At 33.8% G+C, this 26,494-nt stretch overlaps 1 protein-coding gene across 1 annotated transcript in view; it reads left to right on the top strand.

The window, feature by feature from the left end:
- Positions 1-370: 370 nt before the first annotated feature.
- LOC137390105 (leucine-rich repeat and coiled-coil domain-containing protein 1-like) overlaps positions 371-26,494 on the top strand; it is a 66,926-nt gene continuing 40,802 nt past the window's right edge. Inside the window, exons 1-12 of the mRNA XM_068076357.1 lie at positions 371-481; positions 8,226-8,364; positions 9,121-9,276; positions 10,439-10,656; positions 14,032-14,097; positions 15,304-15,530; positions 16,349-16,462; positions 16,958-17,015; positions 18,571-18,722; positions 18,962-19,061; positions 20,530-20,648; positions 26,037-26,171. Coding sequence (XP_067932458.1) covers positions 8,231-8,364; positions 9,121-9,276; positions 10,439-10,656; positions 14,032-14,097; positions 15,304-15,530; positions 16,349-16,462; positions 16,958-17,015; positions 18,571-18,722; positions 18,962-19,061; positions 20,530-20,648; positions 26,037-26,171 — 1,479 coding nt within the window. The 5' untranslated portion in view covers positions 371-481; positions 8,226-8,230. The remainder of the gene's footprint in view (positions 482-8,225; positions 8,365-9,120; positions 9,277-10,438; positions 10,657-14,031; positions 14,098-15,303; positions 15,531-16,348; positions 16,463-16,957; positions 17,016-18,570; positions 18,723-18,961; positions 19,062-20,529; positions 20,649-26,036; positions 26,172-26,494) is intronic.

Raw genomic sequence — 26,494 nt, 5'->3', positions numbered from 1 at the left:
GGTGCCTTGTTAGGTTTTGGAAAACACGACTCGCTGTTATCGTGTCGTTAGCTCGTTCAGTGAGTAAGACCTATAGAGTTATCTTTCCCTAGAGTAATAACAACACGAGCGTTTCTGTCGCCAACAAGGAGCGTTTAGGCCGCGCCCCTTTTTGGTGCCACTCAATCGTAGTCCTTGACTAGAGATCCATAACATCAGCCATGAGAATGGTTAAACCCCGCCCTTATAATAGCCGTCGCCTAATCTAGTGGTGATGGTGGGGGAGGGAAAAGGGCGTATAATGTATATCATTTGTATAACTCAGTCGTGAAGCTATTATTGCATAGGCTCATGTAGATTTACTATTATCAGGCCACGCAGTTCAAACTAATGTTGTTAAGCGTCTAGCGTGAACAATTTTAGTGACAAGACTTTTGAACCTACATATCTTTGCCATTTAACCAGAATTGTAATCTTTTCGAAAGGTTGTAATTGTGCATTGGTGAGTAATCACCGATGCCCGAATGTAAAATACATTGCGGTTCTACTAGATATTTGTACTAGATATTTGTCTTGAGCAGTAACTGCTCAAGCTAAGTGGTTGCATTAGCGATGCAACAGCAAACATGTCACAGTGTTATGTGTGGTTGTGGAGAAATTATGTTATGCATAACTAATCCGAATTCACACACAACATGTGTTGAATTTTCTTGTCATATTATTCTATTTTGACTCTGTTTAGTTTGTATACTTTTGCTTAGCTTGTGGGAACTAATTTGATTATTACTGGTTCAGGTACAAGGGAAAATCTTAAGCTATTGTTAGCAATGCTGATATTTACCAGTACAAGTTATTTCTTTATTCTATAAGTCAAACAATTAAAATACACGGCTAACAATAATAATAACACGACTAAAACAATAATATTAATGACAAAACAATTAGAATAGCTAATGAAAGTTACATCCTTATTCGAACGGTCGTCTATGCTTGTTGATCAGTCCTGTACAGCTGTTAGTTTCAACAGTCAAACGAGAGTCGTGAGAGGCCATAGGTAAAGAGTGTCAGCAGTTGAGATAGTGGTGTAGAAGAGGCTCAGCTGATGAAGGAGAAGGAAGCTCCATCGGTAGAGAAGAGAGAGAGGCTTCTCAGCAGGCAGATGGGAAAGCGTCCAAGAAGGCTCTCAGGAAGAGAGAAAGATAGAGCCAGAGCTCAAGCTAGAGTCGGAGATAGAGATGGGATAGAGATGCTGAGCCATTGGAGCTGTTCTCCTTTATAGATGTCTGGCATGTGGGATGGTTAGCCTGTGGGTGTAGGTTGAGTGTTAAGGTTCAATGCTTTCTGTCAGGCGTGTGAAGATATCTTGTTTGCGTAAGTCTTCAGCTGGTGCACGTGATGTTGACATGTAGGGTGGAGCTCGTGACTTACTCCTGGTATCTAGTTCATGTTTGACAGGAGTGGCAGATCTATATGTGACTCATTTGACTCATCTCTAATGTTTCTCTGGTGGCTTTTTGATGATGGTGGTTTGTAGTTTTAATTGCTTCCACTTCCCTTTGGCATATTCTCCATCTGGTGTTGACGCAATTTCTATGATTGATTTCTTCCAAATTTGGAGTTTCTAATTTGCTTTTGACATTTTGTAATTATTGAATCTTTTAATGTCTTTGGGCCTCTTGCTGTACGTATTATATGCTTATCCTGTGGTCTGGCTACATTCCCTGTTGGTATCTTGTTTTCGCAGTATCTCCATACAACAACAGTCCTGCAGTATAATTACATCATTTACTTTTAACCATGCGCAGTGCGCTGTATTCATGCACTAAAACTATTTTCTATACGCAGTAAGCAGTGTTGGTATCATGGTGGTATTGCCTACTGCACCATGTGCAGGGCTGTAAATGCAGTAGGAACTTTTGCATTGGCCTACACTGTAAACACATGCACAGTACGTTTTCATGAAAACTCCATCTCCGAATCAAGTATTAAGTTGACTTGGTTGTCCCCCAACACAAATGCGAGATTAGAATGTTGCTCAAGCTCGCCTATAAGTGGGTAGACAAACTGATCACAACTAGCGTGTTCTATGTGGTTGAAACGAAAAGCTACTTTGGTTTTAATATACAGTATATTGACCATAATACAATACAAAGACCTTAATTTCATTGATCTGAATGGTGATAATGTCGGACTCCCTATATTAAAATGATATGAGAGTTGGAGCAGAAGTTCATGAGCTTGCTGAACATGGTGCCTGACAATTTTGTACAATGTAGTACAAATGTCCAGAAAGTCAGCATAGTCAGTTGATTTATAGTATCAACTTCATACTAATGTGCAGTTGCAGTACACATGCAGTATGCATGTGTACGTGCAGTACACGCTGTGTACATGTTTACATGCAGTATGTGTACATGCAGTATGCATGTGTACTGCGCATTAACTTCCATGACGCGTGTACCTGAAACCCAGAATTGCTATGTTTCAGGTTACGCGTCATGAAAGTAAATGTGCAGTAAATTGCCATGGGCACTTTGCAGTGGGGTTCCAGTAGCAGTAACTGTCTACTGCGCATTAAAAAGTTGTAATGAACCAAAAAATTGCTGCATACTGCACTGCGATGACTCAGTGCAGTTCTAAAGCATCACAACTCTGGCTTCAACTTACGCTTATCCAACAGCTGTGTCTCGGGAATCACTAATTTGAAACATGCATCATTTCTTTGTGTAAAGTTCAGCTAGAATTCTGTGGAAGCTGCGTAGACAAATGTGATGTATTATGGATAATATTGATACTCAAATGGATAATATTGATACTCATATGGATAATATTGATACTCAAATAGATAATATTGATACTCATATAGATAATATTGATACTCAAATGGATAATATTGATACTCAAATGGATAATATTGATACTCATATAGATAATATTGATACTCAAATGGATAATATTGATACTCAAATGGATAATATTGATACTCAAATGGATAATATTGATACTCATATGGATAATATTGATACTCAAATGGATAATATTGATACTCAAATAGATAATATTGATACTCAAATGGATAATATTGATACTCAAATGGATAATATTGATACTCAAATGGATAATATTGATACTCATATGGATAATATTGATACTCATATGGATAATATTGATACTCATATGGATAATATTGATACTCAAATAGATAATATTGATACTCATATAGATAATATTGATACTCAAATGGATAATATTGATACTCAAATGGATAATATTGATACTCATATGGATAATATTGATACTCAAATGGATAATATTGATACTCATATGGATAATATTGATACTCAAATAGATAATATTGATACTCAAATAGATAATATTGATACTCATATGGATAATATTGATACTCATATGGATAATATTGATACTCAAATGGATAATATTGATACTCATATGGATAATATTGATACTCAAATAGATAATATTGATACTCAAATAGATAATATTGATACTCAAATAGATAATATTGATACTCAAATAGATAATATTGATACTCAAATGGATAATATTGATACTCATATGGATAATATTGATACTCAAATAGATAATATTGATACTCAAATAGATAATATTGATACTCAAATGGATAATATTGATACTCATATGGATAATATTGATACTAATATAGATAATATTGATACTCAAATAGATAATATTGATACTCAAATAGATAATATTGATACTCAAATGGATAATATTGATACTCATATGGATAATATTGATACTCAAATAGATAATATTGATACTCAAATAGATAATATTGATACTCAAATAGATAATATTGATACTCAAATGGATAATATTGATACTCATATGGATAATATTGATACTCAAATGGATAATATTGATACTCATATGGATAATATTGATACTCAAATAGATAATATTGATACTCAAATAGAAAATATTGATACTCAAATAGATAATATTGATACTCAAATAGATAATATTGATACTCAAATAGATAATATTGATACTCAAATAGATAATATTGATACTCAAATAGATAATATTGATACTCAAATAGATAATATTGATACTCAAATGGATAATATTGATACTCATATGGATAATATTGATACTCAAATAGATAATATTGATACTCAAATGGATAATATTGATACTCAAATAGATAATATTGATACTCATATGGATAATATTGATACTCATATGGATAATATTGATACTCATATGGATAATATTGATACCTAAATAGATAATATTGATACTCAAATAGATAATATTGATACTCATATGGATAATATTGATACTCAAATAGATAATATTGATACTCATATAGATAATATTGATACTCGTATGGATAATATTGATACTCATATGGATAATATTGATACTCATATGGATAATATTGATACTCATATGGATAATATTGATACTCAAATAGATAATATTGATACTCAAATAGATAATATTGATACTCAAATGGATAATATTGATACTCAAATGGATAATATTGATACTCAAATGGATAATATTGATACTCAAATGGATAATATTGATACTCAAATAGATAATATTGATACTCATATAGATAATATTGATACTCATATGGATAATATTGATACTCATATGGATAATATTGATACTCATATGGATAATATTGATACTCAAATAGATAATATTGATACTCATATGGATAATATTGATACTCAAATAGATAATATTGATACTCAAATAGATAATATTGATACTCAAATGGATAATATTGATACTCATATGGATAATATTGATACTCAAATAGATAATATTGATACTCAAATAGATAATATTGATACTCAAATGGATAATATTGATACTCATATGGATAATATTGATACTCAAATAGATAATATTGATACTCATATGGATAATATTGATACTCATATGGATAATATTGATACTCATATGGATAATATTGATACTCAAATAGATAATATTGATACTCATATGGATAATATTGATACTCAAATAGATAATATTGATACTCAAATAGATAATATTGATACTCATATGGATAATATTGATACTCATATGGATAATATTGATACTCATATAGATAATATTGATACTCATATGGATAATATTGATACTCATATGGATAATATTGATACTCAAATAGATAATATTGATACTCAAATAGATAATATTGATACTCAAATGGATAATATTGATACTCAAATAGATAATATTGATACTCATATGGATAATATTGATACTCATATGGATAATATTGATACTCATATGGATAATATTGATACTCAAATAGATAATATTGATACTCAAATAGATAATATTGATACTCAAATGGATAATATTGATACTCATATGGATAATATTGATACTCAAATAGATAATATTGATACTCATATGGACAATATTGATACTCATATGGATAATATTGATACTCAAATAGATAATATTGATACTCAAATAGATAATATTGATACTCAAATAGATAATATTGATACTCAAATGGATAATATTGATACTCATATGGATAATATTGATACTCATATGGATAATATTGATACTCAAATAGATAATATTGATACTCATATAGACAATATTGATACTCATATGGATAATATTGATACTCAAATAGATAATATTGATACTCAAATAGATAATATTGATACTCAAATAGATAATATTGATACTCAAATGGATAATATTGATACTCATATGGATAATATTGATACTCATATGGATAATATTGATACTCAAATAGATAATATTGATACTCAAATGGATAATATTGATACTCATATGGATAATATTGATACTCATATGGATAATATTGATACTCATATAGATAATATTGATACTCAAATAGATAATATTGATACTCAAATAGATAATATTGATACTCAAATAGATAATATTGATACTCAAATGGATAATATTGATACTCATATGGATAATATTGATACTCATATGGATAATATTGATACTCAAATAGATAATATTGATACTCAAATAGATAATATTGATACTCAAATGGATAATATTGATACTCATATGGATAATATTGATACTCAAATAGATAATATTGATACTCATATGGATAATATTGATACTCAAATAGATAATATTGATACTCAAATGGATAATATTGATACTCATATGGATAATATTGATACTCAAATAGATAATATTGATACTCAAATAGATAATATTGATACTCATATGGATAATATTGATACTCAAATAGATAATATTGATACTCAAATAGATAATATTGATACTCAAATAGATAATATTGATACTCAAATAGATAATATTGATACTCAAATAGATAATATTGATACTCAAATAGATAATATTGATACTCAAATGGATAATATTGATACTCAAATAGATAATATTGATACTCAAATGGATAATATTGATACTCAAATGGATAATATTGATACTCAAATAGATAATATTGATACTCAAATAGATAATATTGATACTCAAATAGATAATATTGATACTCAAATAGATAATATTGATACTCAAATAGATAATATTGATACTCAAATAGATAATATTGATACTCAAATGGATAATATTGATACTCAAATAGATAATATTGATACTCAAATGGATAATATTGATACTCAAATGGATAATATTGATACTCAAATAGATAATATTGATACTCAAATAGATAATATTGATACTCAAATGGATAATATTGATACTCAAATAGATAATATTGATACTCAAATAGATAATATTGATACTCAAATGGATAATATTGATACTCAAATGGATAATATTGATACTCAAATGGATAATATTGATACTCAAATAGATAATATTGATACTCATATAGATAATATTGATACTCATATGGATAATATTGATACTCATATGGATAATATTGATACTCATATGGATAATATTGATACTCATATGGATAATATTGATACTCATATGAACAATATTGATACTCATATGGATAATATTGATACTCAAATAGATAATATTGATACTCAAATAGATAATATTGATACTCAAATAGATAATATTGATACTCAAATAGATAATATTGATACTCAAATGGATAATATTGATACTCATATGGATAATATTGATACTCAAATAGATAATATTGATACTCAAATAGATAATATTGATACTCAAATAGATAATATTGATACTCAAATGGATAATATTGATACTCATATGGATAATATTGATACTCAAATAGATAATATTGATACTCATATGGATAATATTGATACTCAAATAGATAATATTGATACTCAAATGGATAATATTGATACTCAAATAGATAATATTGATACTCAAATGGATAATATTGATACTCAAATAGATAATATTGATACTCATATGGATAATATTGATACTCAAATAGATAATATTGATACTCATATGGATAATATTGATACTCATATGGATAATATTGATACTCAAATAGATAATATTGATACTCAAATAGATAATATTGATACTCAAATAGATAATATTGATACTCATATGGATAATATTGATACTCATATGGATAATATTGATACTCAAATAGATAATATTGATACTCAAATAGAAAATATTGATACTCAAATGGATAATATTGATACTCAAATAGATAATATTGATACTCATATGGATAATATTGATACTCAAATAGATAATATTGATACTCATATGGATAATATTGATACTCATATGGATAATATTGATACTCAAATAGATAATATTGATACTCAAATAGATAATATTGATACTCAAATAGATAATATTGATACTCAAATAGATAATATTGATACTCAAATGGATAATATTGATACTCATATGGATAATATTGATACTCAAATAGAAAATATTGATACTCATATGGATAATATTGATACTCATATGGATAATATTGATACTCAAATGGATAATATTGATACTCATATGGAAAATATTGATACTCATATGGATAATATTGATACTCATATGGATAATATTGATACTCATATGGACAATATTTTTATACATGTGTAATTAATTAATTATTGTCCGCACTGTATCTAGTTTACGAGAAGTTCTATGTTGTGTGTTTTAAAACGGTCATATAGTGAGGACAGCTTTTTCATTATTTGCGAGTTTTAATAACAGCAATGATAATGAACTATTGGTGAAAAGACAATATGTACTCGAATGCATGGTTTTAATTGCAAGTCTCATGTATCTAGTTGTAATGGAGGATAAGCGACTTACAAACGAAGACAATGAATTATTCTTAGTGGACTCAGGAGTGGACTCTCTGTCAAATGTTTATCTTAATCTTCCAAATCTGCGACATCTGAATCTTCATTCCAATTACATTACAAGGTACTGTATTATTATTATTATTATTGTTATTATTATGGTATTATTATTGCTGTTAGTTTAAGGTTTAATAAATTTGTAGACCAAGTGCCTTTTTAATCGATAAACTGCTTTGGCCGATGCTAGTTTGATTGCATTTAGTTATCAACATCATGGTTTTTCATATAAGGACATTTGGTGTGTGCATACATTTAGCAGAATAGAGTCCTGAAATGTAATGTATTGGCTGTGTTTGTTTGTGATAATGTATATACAGATAAATCTCATGGTAAGGAGCTCGTCTGCTGCAATATTTGCTTTGCATATTGAAACGAATATTTGTATACGAGTTTATTGTATTTTTTTAATTTGATCCTCTGCACAACTTGATGAGTAGTTTTTCAAAGTAATTACAGATTACATAAAAAATTGCATTTTATAAAGTTCGTGAAAACGCAAAGTGAATTAACTTAATTGTATGTAAGAAACTAAATAAATAGCTTAATACTTTATAAAATTATTATTTCATTGTCACGTATTCATGCTAAAGTTAGGCAACTTGATGTGCAGCTCTAGGTATTAGACTAAGTATATCCACGTTCATTTACATCAGGTCCACCTTTCTTTGCATCTTTTTTCCTCTCCATTTTAGCCAGCATTGGTAGCTTACTCAGCTACGGTTACTAATTCTCCTGAGATCCATGATTTTAAATATTACTATAGATTGTTACTATAGATTACTGTCTATTTGCTATCAAATGTATTTGCTATATATTTTAGGATAGAAAATTTAACAAGCCTTCCATCCCTTACATTCCTTGATCTCTCATCTAATCAGATTACAAGAATAGAAGGGTTGAAATACCTTCCCAGTCTGAAGCACCTGAACCTTTCTTGCAATATCATCACTATAGTAGAAGGGCTAACAACGCTTAGGTTCGCTAAAATGGTGTAACACGTTGCTAGTTTTTGGGATGTAGCATGTTAACAGTTGTTAAGAGTGATCAACGTCACAGTAGTTTAGCATGTTAACAGTTATCAATGTCAGAATGATGTAGAATGTTAGCAGTAATTGAGATCAATGTGATGTAACATGTTAAAAATTGTTAAAAACAGAGTGAAGTTGCATGTTAATAGTTGGTAAGATTACAGTAATATTGCATGTTAACAGTTGTTCAGATCAGAGTGATATTGCATGTTAACAATTGTTAAGATCAAAGTGATATTGCATGTTAACAATGGTTAAGATCAGAGTGATATTGCATGTTAACAGTTGTTAAGATCAGAGTGATATTGCATGTTAACAGTTGTTAAGATCAGTGATATTGCATGTTAACAGTTGTTAAGATCAGAGTGATATTGCATGTTAACAGTTGTTAAGATCAGAGTGATATTGCATATTAACAGTTGTTAAGATCAGAGTGATATTGCATGTTAACAATTGTTAAGATCAAAGTGATATTGCATGTTAACAATGGTTAAGATCAGAGGGATATTGCATGTTAACAGTTGTTAAGATCAGAGTGATATTGCATGTTAACAGTTGTTAAGATCAGAGTGATATTGCATGTTAACAGTTGTTAAGATCAGAGTGATATTGCATATTAACAGTTGTTAAGATCAGAGTGATATTGCATGTTAACAATTGTTAAGATCAAAGTGATATTGCATGTTAACAATGGTTAAGATCAGAGTGATATTGCATGTTAACAGTTGTTAAGATCAGAGTGATATTGCATGTTAACAGTTGTTAAGATCAGAGTGATATTGCATGTTAACAGTTGTTAAGATCAGAGTGATATTGCATATTAACAGTTGTTAAGATCAGAGTGATATTGCATATTAACAGTTGTTAAGATCAGAGTGATATTGCATGTTAATAGTTGTTGAGATCAAAGTGATATTGCAGGTTAATAGTTGTTGAGATTAGAGTGATGTAGCATGCTGTGTATTTGGTTCATGAAAAAAGGGTGCTTTGTAGAAAGTTCATGACTTGAAGCAATTCGTGGCATCAAGAGCACCAGTTACCTGCATAGCTAGTATCTTGGGCTAGTATCTTGTGCTAACTTAGTAATTTGCTAACTTTTTTTATTTGTAGCTCACTCGTTAGTCTAAATCTTTCATACAACCAAATAGGAAATTTAAGCGGCTTACGGCGCCTGCCCGTTACAAACAGCCTAGCTATCATCCAGTTGCAAGGGAATTATCTGACAGACATAAATCATGTGATAATCTGCACGAGGGGCTGTCAGCATCTCTCCTGTCTTGTGCTTCATGACGGACCATCAGCTACAAACCCTCTCTGCTCCCAACGAGGTATTCATGTAAAGAAAAGGAGGGATAGTTGGCGCGATCGTACTTGTTAGCCCGCTTATGTTCAAGTTTATTTAATGACTAAGGCTAAAAACTATAAATCTCAAAACTGTATGTGACCTGCCCCAAATAGTAGTTTAGTAATCAGTTACTAGATAGGAGGAACTACTAGCTTTATTAACAGCAATTTTTTTAGATTGGCAATTTAATTTTTATTCATTTAGTTAAAACATGGTGATTACGACATACTAGAAACCAAATTCTATCAATAGTGAAACAAAAAGTTGTAAGATTCAACCAAAAGGTTCTTACAATAACTGAGAAGACATCGGAGTGTTTTATGAACTGAGAGTATAAAAACACAGAGGAAAATAGAAGATTACTGGAGTTGAAAACTGCCATCGAGTCGGCGAGATGTATATTTTACTATTCTCTCATTGCATGAGGATCGTTAGAGGGCAAGCAACTTAAATCAATGGCAGTTTTCCATAATATAATTTATAATAAAATGGATTGCTTGCGCACCGGCAGTGACATTGGTCAAGGACAAACTCAACTAACTCAAAGACTTACGTATGCTCTAGTTTGTTGTTTTTCGCTGCTTGAGGTGTTTGGAAATTTTGCTTAAGATAGCGTAATATTCATCAGGAAAACAAACCTTATGAGTAATATAAATATTTTTGCGTTGTTGTTCCACCTAATGCTGCGAATATGCTTGCTAAAGCCGAGCTCGCATCGGTTGTTAAAGCTTGCAGATAATGATAGCGGACATTTCGGGATGAATCTTTTAAAGAAATTTGAGAGCCATCTTGCAGTTCTTGTTAGGAAGACCATGAAAATGACAAGAAACAAAAAAAAGTTGGACATGATAACTATAGATTGTATCAGAAAATATTAAATGTAAAAACATAAATCTGAATAAGCAAATTTAATTTCAATTTCACACAAGCTAAGTTAGTTTAGCTTTGTATCTCTATCACTGCCTCTGCCTACACATCATCTGTATCTCTATCACCACCTCTACCTACACATCATCTGTATCTCTATCACTGCCTCTGCCTACACATCATCTGTATCTCTATCACCACCTCTACCTAAACATCATCTGTATCTCTATCACCACCTCTACCTACACATCATCTGTATCTCTATCATCACCTCTGCCTACACATCATTTGTATCTCTATCACCACCTCTACCTACCTATCATCTGTATCTCTATCACCACCTCTACCTACACATCATCTGTATTTCTATCACCACCTCTACCTACACATCATCTGTATCTCTATCACCACCTCTACCTACACATCATCTGTATCTCTATCACCACCTCTGCCTACACATCATTTGTATCTCTATCACCACCTCTACCTACATATCATCTGTATCTCTATCACCACCTCTACCTACACATCATCTGTATTTCTATCACCACCTCTACCTACACATCATCTGTATCTCTATCATCACCTCTACCTACACATCATCTGTATCTCTATCACCACCTCTGCCTACACATCATCTGTATCTCTATCACCACCTCTACCTACACATCATCTGTATCTCTATCACCACCTCTACCTAGACATCATCTGTATCTCTATCACCACCTCTACCTACACATCATCTGTATCTCTATCACCACCTCTACCTACACATCATCTGTATCTCTATCACCACCTCTACCTACACATCATCTGTATTTCTATCACCACCTCTACCTACACATCATCTGTATCTCTATCACCACCTCTACCTACACATCATCTGTATCTCTATCACCACCTCTGCCTACACATCATCTGTATCTCTATCACCACCTTTACCTAGACATCATCTGTATTTCTATCCCCACCTCTACCTAGACATCATCTGTATCTCTATCACCACCTCTACCTACACATCATCTGTATCTCTATCACCACCTCTACCTATACATCATCTGTATCTCTATCACCACCTCTACCTAGACATCATTTGTATCTCTATCACCATCTCTACCTAGACATCATCTGTATCTCTATCACCACCTCTACCTACACATCATCTGTATCTCTATCACCACCTCTACCTATACATCATCTGTATCTCTATCACCACCTCTACCTAGACATCATTTGTATCTCTATCACCACCTCTACCTATACATCATCTGTATCTCTATCACCACCTCTACCTAGACATCATTTGTATCTCTATCACCACCTCTACCTAGACATCATCTGTATCTCTATCACCACCTCTAGCTAGACATCATCTGTATCTCTATCACCATCTCTACCTAGACATCATCTGTATCTCTATCACCACCTCTACCTACACATCATCTGTATCTCTATCACCACCTCTACCTACACATCATCTGTATCTCTATCACCACCTCTACCTAGACATCATCTGTATCTCTATCACCACCTCTACCTACACATCATCTGTATCTCTATCACCACCTCTACCTACACATCATCTGTATCTCTATCACCACCTCTACCTACACATCATCTGTATCTCTATCACCACCTCTGCCTACACATCATCTGTATCTCTATCACCATCTCTACCTAGACATCATCTGTATCTCTATCACCACCTCTACCTACACATCATCTGTATCTCTATTACCACCTCTACCTACACATCATATGTATCTTTATCACCACCTCTACCTACACATCATTTGTCTCCTGTATTACTAAGGCTACATCCCAGTTTTTTTGTTTTTAACATGAAAACGAAGTGATAATAAAACCTCCTTTCACTGATTATTACTTTATTAATGAATTTCAGAAGTAATTCAATTTTTACACAGTTTCATAGAAGTACCTGAAATATTTGCTGTATCTTTAAATATTTGGGCTGTGGAAGGAGTTGAGCAAAATGCCATGTATTCTTATGCGACTCTTTGCTCCAACATACAGCAGTTTTAACATACAAATAAAATCATAGAACGGATAACTTAAAATGTTGGGATTTCACTGTTTTTTAACTTTCTTTCCTCGCTTTTAGTTATTTTCCACTGTACGCTAAGAGATTCTACTAGGCGAATCCTAAAATAAAAATGGCTGCATCTGGGCATTCGGGGATAATTATGAAACTCTCAATTGACTACATGTACTTACTTTTAGACTAGCGCCTATCTAGTAAAACATCCCGCTTGCTCTAATTTACTCCTATATTTTCTTACATAGCAAGTATTTTTCTTGTTGCGTAAATTAACAACAGTAGTAGCAAAATCTTTCTTTTAATTTATTTTGGTTTTGAGTTTAGTTTAATATTGAATATCAGCCTTTGGCCTTGAAAAACATTGTTTTTATTTTCTATTGGTCTATTTTTAGTAAAATTCAGGTGCAACTTTTTGGTTGTTCTCTTTTTTAGATTATGCGGTTATACTGAGGCAGCAAGTGACACAGTTACAGGCTACAGATAAACCTCCTCCAGATTGTAAGTACCTGCTAGAGTCTCGTTATACCTATGATAGATTGTAAGTACCTGTTAGAGTATGTTAATACCTATGAGAGATTGTAAGTACCTGCTAGAGTCTGGTTATACCTATGATAGATTGTAAGTACCTGTTAGAGTATGTTAATACCTATGAGAGATTGTAAGTACCTGTTAGAGTATGTTAATACCTATGAGAGATTCTAAGTACCTGTTAGAGTCTGGTTATACCTATGATAGATTCTAAGTACCTGTTAGAGTATGTTAATACCTATGAGAGATTGTAAGTATCTGTTAGAGTATGTTAATACCTATGATAGATTGTAAGTACCTGTTAGAGTCTGTTAATACCTATGATAGATTGTAAGTACCTGTTAGAGTCTGTTAATACCTATGAGAGATTGTAAGTACCTGTTAGAGTCTGTTAATACCTATGATAGATTGTAAGTACCTGTTAGAGTCTGTTAATACCTATGATAGATTGTAAGTACCTGTTAGAGTCTGTTAATACCTATGATAGATTGTAAGTACCTGTTAGAGTCTGTTAATACCTATGAGAGATTGTAAGTACCTGTTAGAGTATGTTAATACCTATGAGAGATTGTAAGTACCTGTTAGAGTATGTTAATACCTATGAGAGATTGTAAGTACCTGTTAGAGTATGTTAATACCTATGAGAGATTGTAAGTACCTGTTAGAGTATGTTAATACCTATGAGAGATTTCAAGTACCTGCTAGACTCTGTAATTGCTTGTTCTGTTTATTATTTGGGAAATGATTACTGGCAGTGAGGCATAAACAGCTCCTGTAGATGGCTATCCCATTAAAAAGACAATGCTCATAGTCAAAATGGAGATGGAGCTATTTATAAATTGGTGCTGTATTAGTCACCATTTCCGAGCGTGCATATAAAAAGAAAAATATGGTTTCCGAAAATCTCCAACAGACAGAAAAACATGTCTTTATACTCTCAAACAATTATACTCAAAAGTCACTGTTTGTTTTGTTTAATTACATTTCTTGTCAAGTGTGGGTCAAATATTATTAGCTTCAAGAAGGGTAGCTTATAGAGACAAGCTATCTGTTTATCTGTTTATCATGTAATCCCTGGCTATTTCCACAATTTATAAATGCCCTAATAGAAAGAATGGTTAGATCGCTAATAAATTGTTTTGCTATAGTCTGGAGCAATTGTCTGTTATCTCACAGCTGAGAACAGCTGGTGTCAAGAAGGCAAAGGTGTTAGCATTGGGGCTGACTCAGTTACCTCTGTTCTAAGCACACCTCGAATAGATGCAGTGTTAGACAGTTTCCACAAGGCTCTGGCCAATCATCCCTCATCACCGCTGCCAACTTCTGACAGTACTTCTCTGGATTGTGAGTCAGAAAACTTTATTAGCACTGCTCAAGGATCTGTCGATCATCAGCATGATGAGGTTAGCATAATAGATGTGTTTATACAAAAACATCAACTGTAATATCAACTGTATATTGATATCAATGGTGTATTGATATCAATGGTGTATTGATATCAATGGTGTATTGATATCAATGGTGTATTGATATCAATGGTGTATTGTTATATATGGTGTATCACTATTTTTGGTATGTCAATACCATGAACGTGTACCACGAACGTGTACCACGAACGTGTACCACGAACGTGTACCACGAACGTGTACCACGAACGTGTACCACGAACGTGTACCACGAACGTGTACCACGAACGTGTACCACGAACGTGTACCACGAACGTGTACCACGAACGTGTACCACGAACGTGTACCACGAACGTGTATCACGAACGTGTACCACGAACGTGTACCACGAACGTATGCCACGAACGTATGCCACGAACGTGTACCACGAACGTGTATCACGAACGTGTACCACGAACGTGTATCACGAACGTGTATCACGAACGTGTATCACGAACGTGTATCACGAACGTGTATCACGAACGTGTATCACGAACGTGTATCACGAACGTGTATCACGAACGTGTATCACGAACGTGTATCACGAACGTGTATCACGAACGTGTATCACGAACGTGTATCATGAACATGAAATATGTTTGGTTCAGCAATGCAACAGTTTGTAGTGACTCAGTGTACTCAGTGTTATCTTTTAATAAAATACGGAGACACTCTTCTGATTACAATTAAGTTTTGTAGCTTTCGTAATTTGACATCATAGACCTATCATTTGACCTATCATGTAATGTTTTATAGATTAACTTGTTTTTTTTCAGGAGCACAAGTGTTTGGAAATGCAGCTGGAGCAACTCCGAAAAGAATTATTGAAAAAAAAAATTGAAGCTACAGAGCTGCAACTTGAGGACTTGAAAAAAGCATCTCTTAAGAAGGTCTGCCCACCCTTCCCAATCATACACATGATGATTTACGGGTTATGTTACACACTAGGGTTACATGTCATGTTGTATCCATTGGTATGTTACACACTAAGGTTACATGTCATGTTGTATCCATTGGTATGTTATACACTAGAGTTACATGTCATGTTGTATATATGGTACGTTATTCACTAATGTTATGTCATGTTGTATCCAGTAGTATGTTATACACTAGAGTTACATGTCATGCTTTATTCTTGGTAGGTTATTCACTAGAGTTACATGTCACATTCTATTCTTTGGTATGTTACACACTAGGGTTATATGTCATATTGCATTCCTTAACATGTTACCAACTTGGGTCACATGACATGTTGTATTTCATGCTATGTTACACCCTAGGCTTCAGGTCATGTTGTATTCCTTGGCAAAATGTACATTAGCGTTACACGTCTATTGCTAAATGTGTATGCTCATACATAAATGACTAGTGGTACATTTTGTTAGATATCTGAACCAGAAAAGCTTTCAGCGAATGAAACAGATTTTGCTCATCAAGGTTCAGGTATGTTCTCTGTCATCTTTAGCTGATTACATTCAGCTATGCATGTAATTTCAAGTGAAAACCAATATGCAAACATTTTTTCAATTACAGTCTTTGCAAAAGTAGTTTTGCCTCTTTGTTTTGTGGTAATGGCTGTACTTCCTAGCGTTCAGCGGTAACTACTCACCTTATAGGCTTTCTTTTACTCAACGAATCATTAGGTTTGGTAACAGTGAAATTTATGAAGTTGTTTTTACATTCATGCATTTTGAGTTCATGCAAATTCACTACATACTTTTACACATGACTGTATGATAGATGTTACATACAACATCTCACAAAGTTATCCGTGAGCATAGAAGAGAAGTTGATTACTATATATATATAGTTATATATAGAGATATATATATATATATATATATATAGTAATCAACTTCTCTGCTATGCTCACGGATAACTTTGTGAGATGTTGTATGTAACATCTATCATACAGTCATGTGCAAAACTATGTAGTGAATTTGCATGAACTCAAAATGCGTGAATGTAAAAACAACTGTAATTCCAGTAATCATTGGGGCACTGGGTGCAATAACACTCGCTTGTAAAATGTGGCTCGCCCAGATACCGGCAGCAATCTACTCAAGTGAGTTGCAGAAAAGTGCGCTATTAGAACAGCTAAGATCTTGAGGCTAGTTAGAGTTAGAGCAAGAATTACCACCCATATGGGTTAACCGAGGTGAAGAAACATGTTTTTTTATATGTTAATATAAAAAAAGTTATATATTTACTGTAGAAAGTCTAGCAGTGAACTAATCAGAGACTGGCAAGACGCAAGCATATTAAAGTGCATCCATCTACCGTTAGAAGGCGCCTGATTGCGCCGTTGTTTCTCTGTCACCAGTAGCTTCTTTCTAGCTTTGCAGCTCTTCAACCTGACAGCAATTAGGTGTCACATATATATATATATATATTATGTATATGTATATACGCGTGATGTCATATATATATATATATGATGTCATATATATATATATATATTATATGTCACACCTATCATATGTCAAGTCCATCATGTTTCACATCTTATCATATGTCATATACATTATGCTGTATATCATATGTCATTTCATATGTCGCATCTATCATGTGTCGCATCTATCATATGTCGCATCTATCGTATTCTTATCTATCATATGTCACATGTTGAGCCAATTGCTTTCATAAGCGCGCAACATTTTGTGTAAGACGTTCTCAAGTCCAGCAAGCTATAATACCAGTTGAAATAAATACTGAAGGTAACTACGCACAACTTTACAACAATTCCATTATTTTCATTATATAAATTACTGCTCACAATAGTCTTCTTCAAGTTCACAATTTAGAAACTACAACAGGAAAGTATAAGTCGCAGTTTAATATTATTCAAAACTTTGAAGCCGAACTATTAAAGGTGAATTAGGTAGAAACTGTATGTTGTGTAAACTGTATGCTGCACATTACGTCAAGTGCAGTACGTCAGCTGTTGATATTATCATAAGTCGACGATTGCCTATATCTTGTTGTAAACACACGACAGGCAAACCTATCACTCATAGAAGAGTAAATGTAAACAACAATGCAAGACCTTACAAGGAAAAATCTAGCAGAAACAGTGCATCCGGATCATCAAACCGCTCTCCTAAATATACAGATGCTATGTGCAGAGAGGCTGTCAGCTCTACATATCAGGTGAATAGTAGTAGTCAAGCATGTAGTAGTGAATCTAATGACTACCTGTTAACTGTCTAGTCGTTTCACTTCTCAATTCTCATCATATATATTTTGGATGAGCAAGGTGATAATGTAAGAATATGTATTCACACCTACTGGACACTACTTGTCGTCACAGATACTACAAGTCCTAAGAAGTTTCCAGTTGTTCACTGAATGACTTTAGAGAGATAATGTAACATTTACGTTAATTACAGCAACTGATGAAAGATCTGGATATGGAGAGGATGAGAAGATGCAAAGCTGAGGAGGCAGCAAGACATCTCGCACAGAAGGTAAAGGCCACCGAAACACAGTGTATGTATCTCAGGGCTGGTGCCATAGGTGCCAGGTTTGCTTATAGTGTACTAGGCATTTTATTGAGCATCCGCAAGAAACCATATATCCAGTGTACTCACTTAATGTTGCATTTCTTACCAACTTTTTCTAGTACAGTTGACCCTCGCCATACGATTTTAATTTGTTCCAGTGTTGGCATCGTAAGGCGAAAATGTTGTATAGAGGGGTATAGAAACCCATAGAAATTATCTAATGCAAACAACCCCTATTAAAAATCATCAAAATTTTATATACGTACTGTACATATTAAAAGTTAGTAACAAAATACCGTGTTAACCTTAGTAACTATAGTTACCTACAGTAACTTTAGTGTATTTAGTGGGTATGATCTGCAATAAAATGTAGCATTAGAATGTACTATGTGCAGTACATACCGTAGGGAGTTCTTACCTTTGACACAGACGTATAATATAAATGTTGAATTAACTTTAAGGAATTAAGCTTACTAAACTATAATTGAATCTAAGTTTTAGTATGTATTTTACTAAACTAAACTAAATCGGCTAAAATTTTATCACCGATTTGTTACTGGTTTCGTTTTCACTAGAACTTATAACGAATTCTAAAATGAGAGAGAGTGAGCATCGTATCTTTTCCAAATGTTGTGAGAGAGATTTTGGCGACTAGCATATTGGCATGTTCATTATTTCGATGTTTTCAGCACACTGAACGCCAAATTTTAATTTTGAGAGAAATTTTTATTGATTTCATATGGTGAAAAAAATGTTGTATGGTGGTGACGGAAAAACATCGTGTACGATATCGTAAGGCGAACAAATTGTACAACGGGGACATCATAACCCGAGGGCACATTGTAGTTGCATTTGGTTGTGATTTTTCATTTATTTTATGTAACCTCACATTACTAGGCATTAAACAAGGCTCTTATTTTTTCTGTCACCTGCATTTATTTGATCATTTGCACTCCACTACTAAAACAAAACCTTGTTGAATATTATATATGTTCTACAAGTGAATGGTTCAAAATCCATATACGTGTACATCGGCTTGAATAAGTCATTTGTAGAAAAATAATTTGGAACTCTTGCCTCATACAGAAATGAAATAGGGAATTTTTCTGTTGAAAAATAATGTAGTTTAGTGTAGTATGGTATATTGTGGTTTAGTATGGTATAGTATGGTATATTGTGGTTTAGTATGGTATAGTATGGTATAGTATATTGTGGTTTAGTATGGTATAGTATGGTATATTGTGGTTTAGTATGGTATAGTATATTGTGGTTTAGTATGGTATAGTATGGTATATTGTGGTATGGTATATTGTGGTTTAGTATGGTGTAGTATGGTATATTGTGGTCTAGTATGGTATAGCGTGGTCTAGTATGGTATAGAGTAGTATAGTATGTTACAGTGTTGCATTGTGCCGGTGTGCATATGCGCTCATTAACTAAAGACTGTATTTCAGCGACTGACCATCAGTTAGTACAGAGAAATTGTGATGACGCCATAACAAAGCTGAGAAAGGAACTAATCGATTGTCAGGAGAATCATAGAAAAAAAATGGAGTTGACAGAAAATATGGAGGTGAGCACAATCTCTTTAGGCAGTCTTCGAGTGGCTACCTCAAAAGCTTAAAGTATTTCTGATAGTTGCATTCTAAGGACAAACATTAAGTAATCGCTAAGTGGTACTACAGTAGACACTCCTACAACGGAAACCTTTATGTAAATAATGTAAATTCCACATAGCATAAATAAATTATGTGAAGGTTTGACTTTGTATTATGTAAGAAATTGTGACATGAAGTGTCAAGCATGTGCGAAAACTCAAACTCGATTTGAATAATGGGAGTCCTGTAGTTAGCCTTAAAATAAAAGTGTTTTCTTATGTCACACGTAGGAGAAGAAACAACATATAGGGATATCTCTATTATATATACTAGTACTCTCGCAGCCTCATGTGCCATGAGAGATTGTCAGGTGTTTTGATAAAGCAAAGAGAATAAGCTGTTCAATTATTCTGAAGGACCCAGAGGTGGTCGATCGGTGCAGGTGTTAGAGTGTTGTTTACCAAGCTGAATGTCATGAGTTGGAGTCTTCAAATCAATCTTTTTACCTGACCTCTAAACCCGGGCCTCCAAAAAAATGGACATACAGACAGACACAACCTTATGCTAGTAAATGGACATACAGACATACACCTTCTTATGCTAGTAAGTGGACATACAGACAGACACCTTCTTATGGTAGTAAATGGACATACAGACAGACACCTTCTTATGGTAGTAAATGGACATACAGACAGACACCTTCTTAGGCTAGTAAATGGACATGCAGACAGACACCTTATGGTAGTAAATGGACATGCATACGGACACCTTCTTATGCTAGTAAATGGACATACAGACAGACACATTCTAATGGTAGTAGATTGACATACAGACATCTTCCTATGGTAGTAAATGGACATACAGACAGACACCTTCTTATGGTAGTAAATGGACATGCAGACAGACACCTTCTTATGGTAGTAAATGGACATACAGACAGACACCTTATGGTAGTAAATGAACATGCAGACAGACACCTTCTAATGGTAGTAAATGGACATACAGACAGACACCTTCCTATGGTAGTAAATGGACAGAAAGACATATTCTTCTGGTAGTAAATGGACATACAGACAGACACCTTCTAATGGTAGTAAATGGACATACAGACAGACACCATCTAATGGTAGTAAATGGACATACAGACAGACACCTTCTTATGGTAGTAAATAGACATGCAGACAGACACCTTATGGTAGTAAATGTGTATTTTTGTTTTACCTTATTTTAGACGTACAATATTTCTCTCTTTTTTTTCTGCTGTAGTCCTTGCTGTCTAGAAAAAAGTAAAAACAATCGATTTAAATAGACATTGAAGGTGCGCGCTTCCTTTACCGCAAAATTATCATCATGAGCCCTAAACCAAGTGAAAGTGATAATAAAACAGAGAAAAGTTGTCAATACAAATCAATAATACTACAGTTACTATACGGTCATTAAATTTGAAAGTTAAGTTTAGTTTTTTCTATTTTAAGGGCTAAAGGGGTGAGTTTGGGAAGATCTTGGAATGAATTAGGCAATTTACATGTATTTCAAATATTCTTGGAGTGTCTACTGTATTATGATATACAGTGAAACTCGGATAAATCGTCCTTGGATATAGCGAACACATGGTTAACTCGAATGGATTTGCTTGGTCCGTTCCCACGCAATGATAAATGGCTTTAGTTAACTCGACCGAAACTCCGTTAACTCGAACAGTTTTTTCCAAACGGCTACCGAGACGGTTGTTACTATCGCTTTAGAATATCACTTTATTCTAAGCCATAGAGATAAACATCGACTTTTAGTAGTTCTTAGGCCTCGTTATTACCAACATCGGCAAATATTTTCATTAACGACTTTTCTAAAGGTTTGCAAAAATTAAATTTTACTAAACATCTGCTTAGCGATAAGTCCTCCGAAAGCAAGAAAAGCGAGGTAAAATTTGGATAACTTTAAAGTAATATCGGCAAAATTGATAATGGGTTTTTAATAGTAAAGCAGTTTTGTAATAACTGACTTACTGCGAAATTGATCTTGGTTAAAACACTCGGTAGAAAAATACGTATGTATTTTTTCTGAGCGTTTTAACCGCGATCAAGTTTTGCCAATTTTAATCTGAAAACGTCCTGGCAGTCACATCACCTAAAGCAACAAACAAATCTCAAGTGATAGAAAAATATCTATACTTTCTGATTAAGAATATTTAAAACTTCACACGAGAGACCCTTTAACTTGCAACAAGCAATCTATGCTTTTGATTTATATATAGTTTGTATATGTACATGTATCTACTGATAAATACATGCATTTATGACTGTCCTGATAACTTGAACGCTCTAATAACTCGAACACTTTTGCTCGGTCCCTTGAAGTTTGAGTTATCCGTGTTTCACTGTATTTACACCAGAGTTGTGACCATTACGAATAAATAATGACATTGCGCATTGATAAGTACTCAGTAGTGTCCAGATGTAAAATGCATTAGTTTTGATAAATTTTTCATTGGATATTTATGTAGTTTACATTAGCAGTACAATAGCACTAGTAACCCTGTCACAGCCATGCTGTATTATTGCATTGCATACTTACTGCATATGTAGTTTACATTAGCAGTACAATAGCACTAGTAACCCGGTCACAGCCATGCTGTGTTATTGCATTGCATACTTACTGCATATGTAGTTTACATTAGCAGTACAATAGCACTAGTAACCTTGTCACAGCCATGCTGTATTATTGCATTGCATACTTACTGCATATGTAGTTTACATTAGCAGTACAATAACACTAGTAACCCTGTCACAGCCATGCTGTATAATTGCATTGCATACTTACTGCATATGTAGTTTACATTAGCAGTACAATAGCACTAGTAACCCTGTCACAGCCATGCTGTGTTATTGCATTGCATACTTACTGCATATGTAGTTTACATTAGCAGTACAATAACACTAGTAACCCTGTCACAGCCATGCTGTGTTATTGCATTGCATACTTAACTGCATATGTAGTTTACATTAGCAGTACAATAACACTAGTAACCCTGTCACAGCCATGCTGTATTATTGCATTGCATACTTACTGCATATGTAGTTTACATTAGCAGTACAATAACACTAGTAACCCTGTCACAGCCATGCTGTATAATTGCATTGCATACTTACTGCGTATGTAGTTTACATTAGCAGTACAATAACACTAGTAACCCTGTCACAGCCATGCTGTATAATTGCATTGCATACTTACTGCATATGTAGTTTACATTAGCAGTACAATAGCACTAGTAACCCTGTCACAGCCATGCTGTATAATTGCATTGCATACTTACTGCATATGTAGTTTACATTAGCAGTACAATAACACTAGTAACCCTGTCACAGCCATGCTGTATAATTGCATTGCATACTTACTGCGTATGTAGTTTACATTAGCAGTACAATAACACTAGTAACCCTGTCACAGCCATGCTGTATAATTGCATTGCATACTTACTGCGTATGTAGTTTACATTAGCAGTACAATAACACTAGTAACCCTGTCACAGCCATGCTGTATAATTGCATTGCATACTTACTGCGTATGTAGTTTACATTAGCAGTACAATAACACTAGTAACCTTGTCACAGCCATGCTGTGTTATTGCATTGCATACTTACTGCATATGTAGTTTACATTAGCAGTACAATAACACTAGTAACCTTGTCACAGCCATGCTGTGTTATTGCATTGCATACTTACTGCATATGTAGTTTACATTAGCAGTACAATAACACTAGTAACCCGATCACAGCCATGCTGTGTTATTGCATTGCATACTTACTGCATATGTAGTTTACATTAGCAGTACAATAGCACTAGTAACCCTGTCACAGCCATGCTGTGTTATTGCATTGCATACTTACTGCATATGTAGTTTACATTAGCAGTACAATAGCACTAGTAACCCTGTCACAGCCATGCTGTATAATTGCATTGCATACTTTTACTAATTTATTATTTTTGTCTAAGTATATGCGCCGTACAACTATTTTCTAAAGAACACAGTAAGCTATATTGGTGAAGTGGCGGTGTTATCTACTGCACGGGGTGCAGCAGAAGTGTTGCTAGTGCGCAGTTTGCAATGCTATATGCAGTAGGAACTTTTGCATTACTCTGTACATTCGCAGCACATTTTCATAGAAACTTATCACAGAATCAAATATTGAGTTGGCTTTGATGCAAGCACAATGCAATTGCAAGATGTGACCGCTGCACAAGGTTGAGTACAAGTGGACCAAATAATTGATCACATTAAGCGTATGTGGTTGAAAAGAGAATTTATTATGGTTTTAAGATACAATTTCATCGGAGTGGTGATAACATCTGAAATTCTATTCTAAAATGATATGGAGGTTAGAGCCCAAATTCATGAGCTTGCTGAACATCTGACAGCTTTTTACAATGCAGTACAGACGCTTGAAAAGCTAGCAGTGTCAGTTGATTCACAGTATGTAGTTGTACTTGCAGTACTCGTGCGATTTCAAGTTTTGACGACCGCACTTTCGCAGTGTGGATGAATAGCTGGGTTTCAGGTTATGTGCCCAGGAAGTAAATGCGCAGTGGATCACAATGGGCAATTTGAAGTACAAGCGCAGTTGCAGTAGCAAATGTGTACCGCGGATTAGAAAGTATAATGCATTGCAAAATTACTGCATACTTCACCGCGATGACCCAGTTCAGTTGTAATACTTTGCAACCCTGATTTACGTAGTGGCTTCCTGAATTTCATTTGTACTGTTGTGTACACCATGGCACAGTATTGTACAATAACTGACAGCAGTGTATGATACTACAGGACATAAAACAATGATTATGCGATAATGAGAGCCGTGTCCGTCTGACTGAAGCCATGGGTATAACATTAGGAAGACAGTGCTTTACATGAGAGTCGCTTTACATGAGAGTCGCTTTACGCGAGAGTCGCTTTGCGCGAGAGTCGCTTTACGTGAGAGTTGAACTCAATTATTCAACTTCGTGGACCAACACACGCACTAACTACTGCGCCACTCGGCCACCTTGTCACATTTAGGAATAATTGTACACATCCTTATTACAAATGATTATATCTCAGCGCACACGCAGCTGTCAGCGTACCAGTAAATATAATATCCAGACCAGTGCAAAGCCTGCTTTGTGTAGTTAGTTGTGTATTAGAGGTTGAGTATATCGACAGTTGACAGTTGTGTTGATCACTCGGTGTTGTTACTAATTTCACCTTCACATTTCAACGTTCAGTATTTACTGAAGTTATGAATGGCTCAAATTTGTAGCGTAAATTACAAACTATTGTTATCGAGTGAGATTTTCAGATTAGGCTGAACGGTGAAGCATTTGTTCAGACAGAGTACAAGGAGCTGGAATCAGAGCTGAGGAGATGCAGGAAGACTTGCAGGTCACAAGAGCAAAGTATAAAAAAGTTGGAGGACGTTAATGCAAGACTCGAGCAGTTGAGACTAGAGACAGACAAAAAACAGGTTCTTTCTGTTATGCGGGTATTGGCTGGCTATTTTGATCATGCCCTATTCATTATACCTGCTCTGATAAGCTGTCTGGTTATGAATTTCTGCATTATCTGCTGTCAATCATTCTCAACAACTCCAATTTCTCAGATAAAGTTACATTTGCTGCTACAAATTTTGCAAGCTTTTTGAAGCACGTGGCTTTTAAATGGAATTCATCTGGAGTACTCTTGAGTTAAACTCAACTATGCCCATGTGGTTCTCTGAATCATTCTTTTCGATTTGTGCTTCAATTGCACAAACCTCAATATTACATGTAATGCATTGTGATATTTAAT

The sequence above is a fragment of the Watersipora subatra genome, chromosome 3 (genome assembly GCF_963576615.1).
Source record: "Watersipora subatra chromosome 3, tzWatSuba1.1, whole genome shotgun sequence".
NCBI lineage: Eukaryota > Metazoa > Bryozoa > Gymnolaemata > Cheilostomatida > Watersiporidae > Watersipora > Watersipora subatra.
Note: the sequence above shows the minus strand (reverse complement) of the source record. Positions and strands in the feature narration are given on the sequence as shown.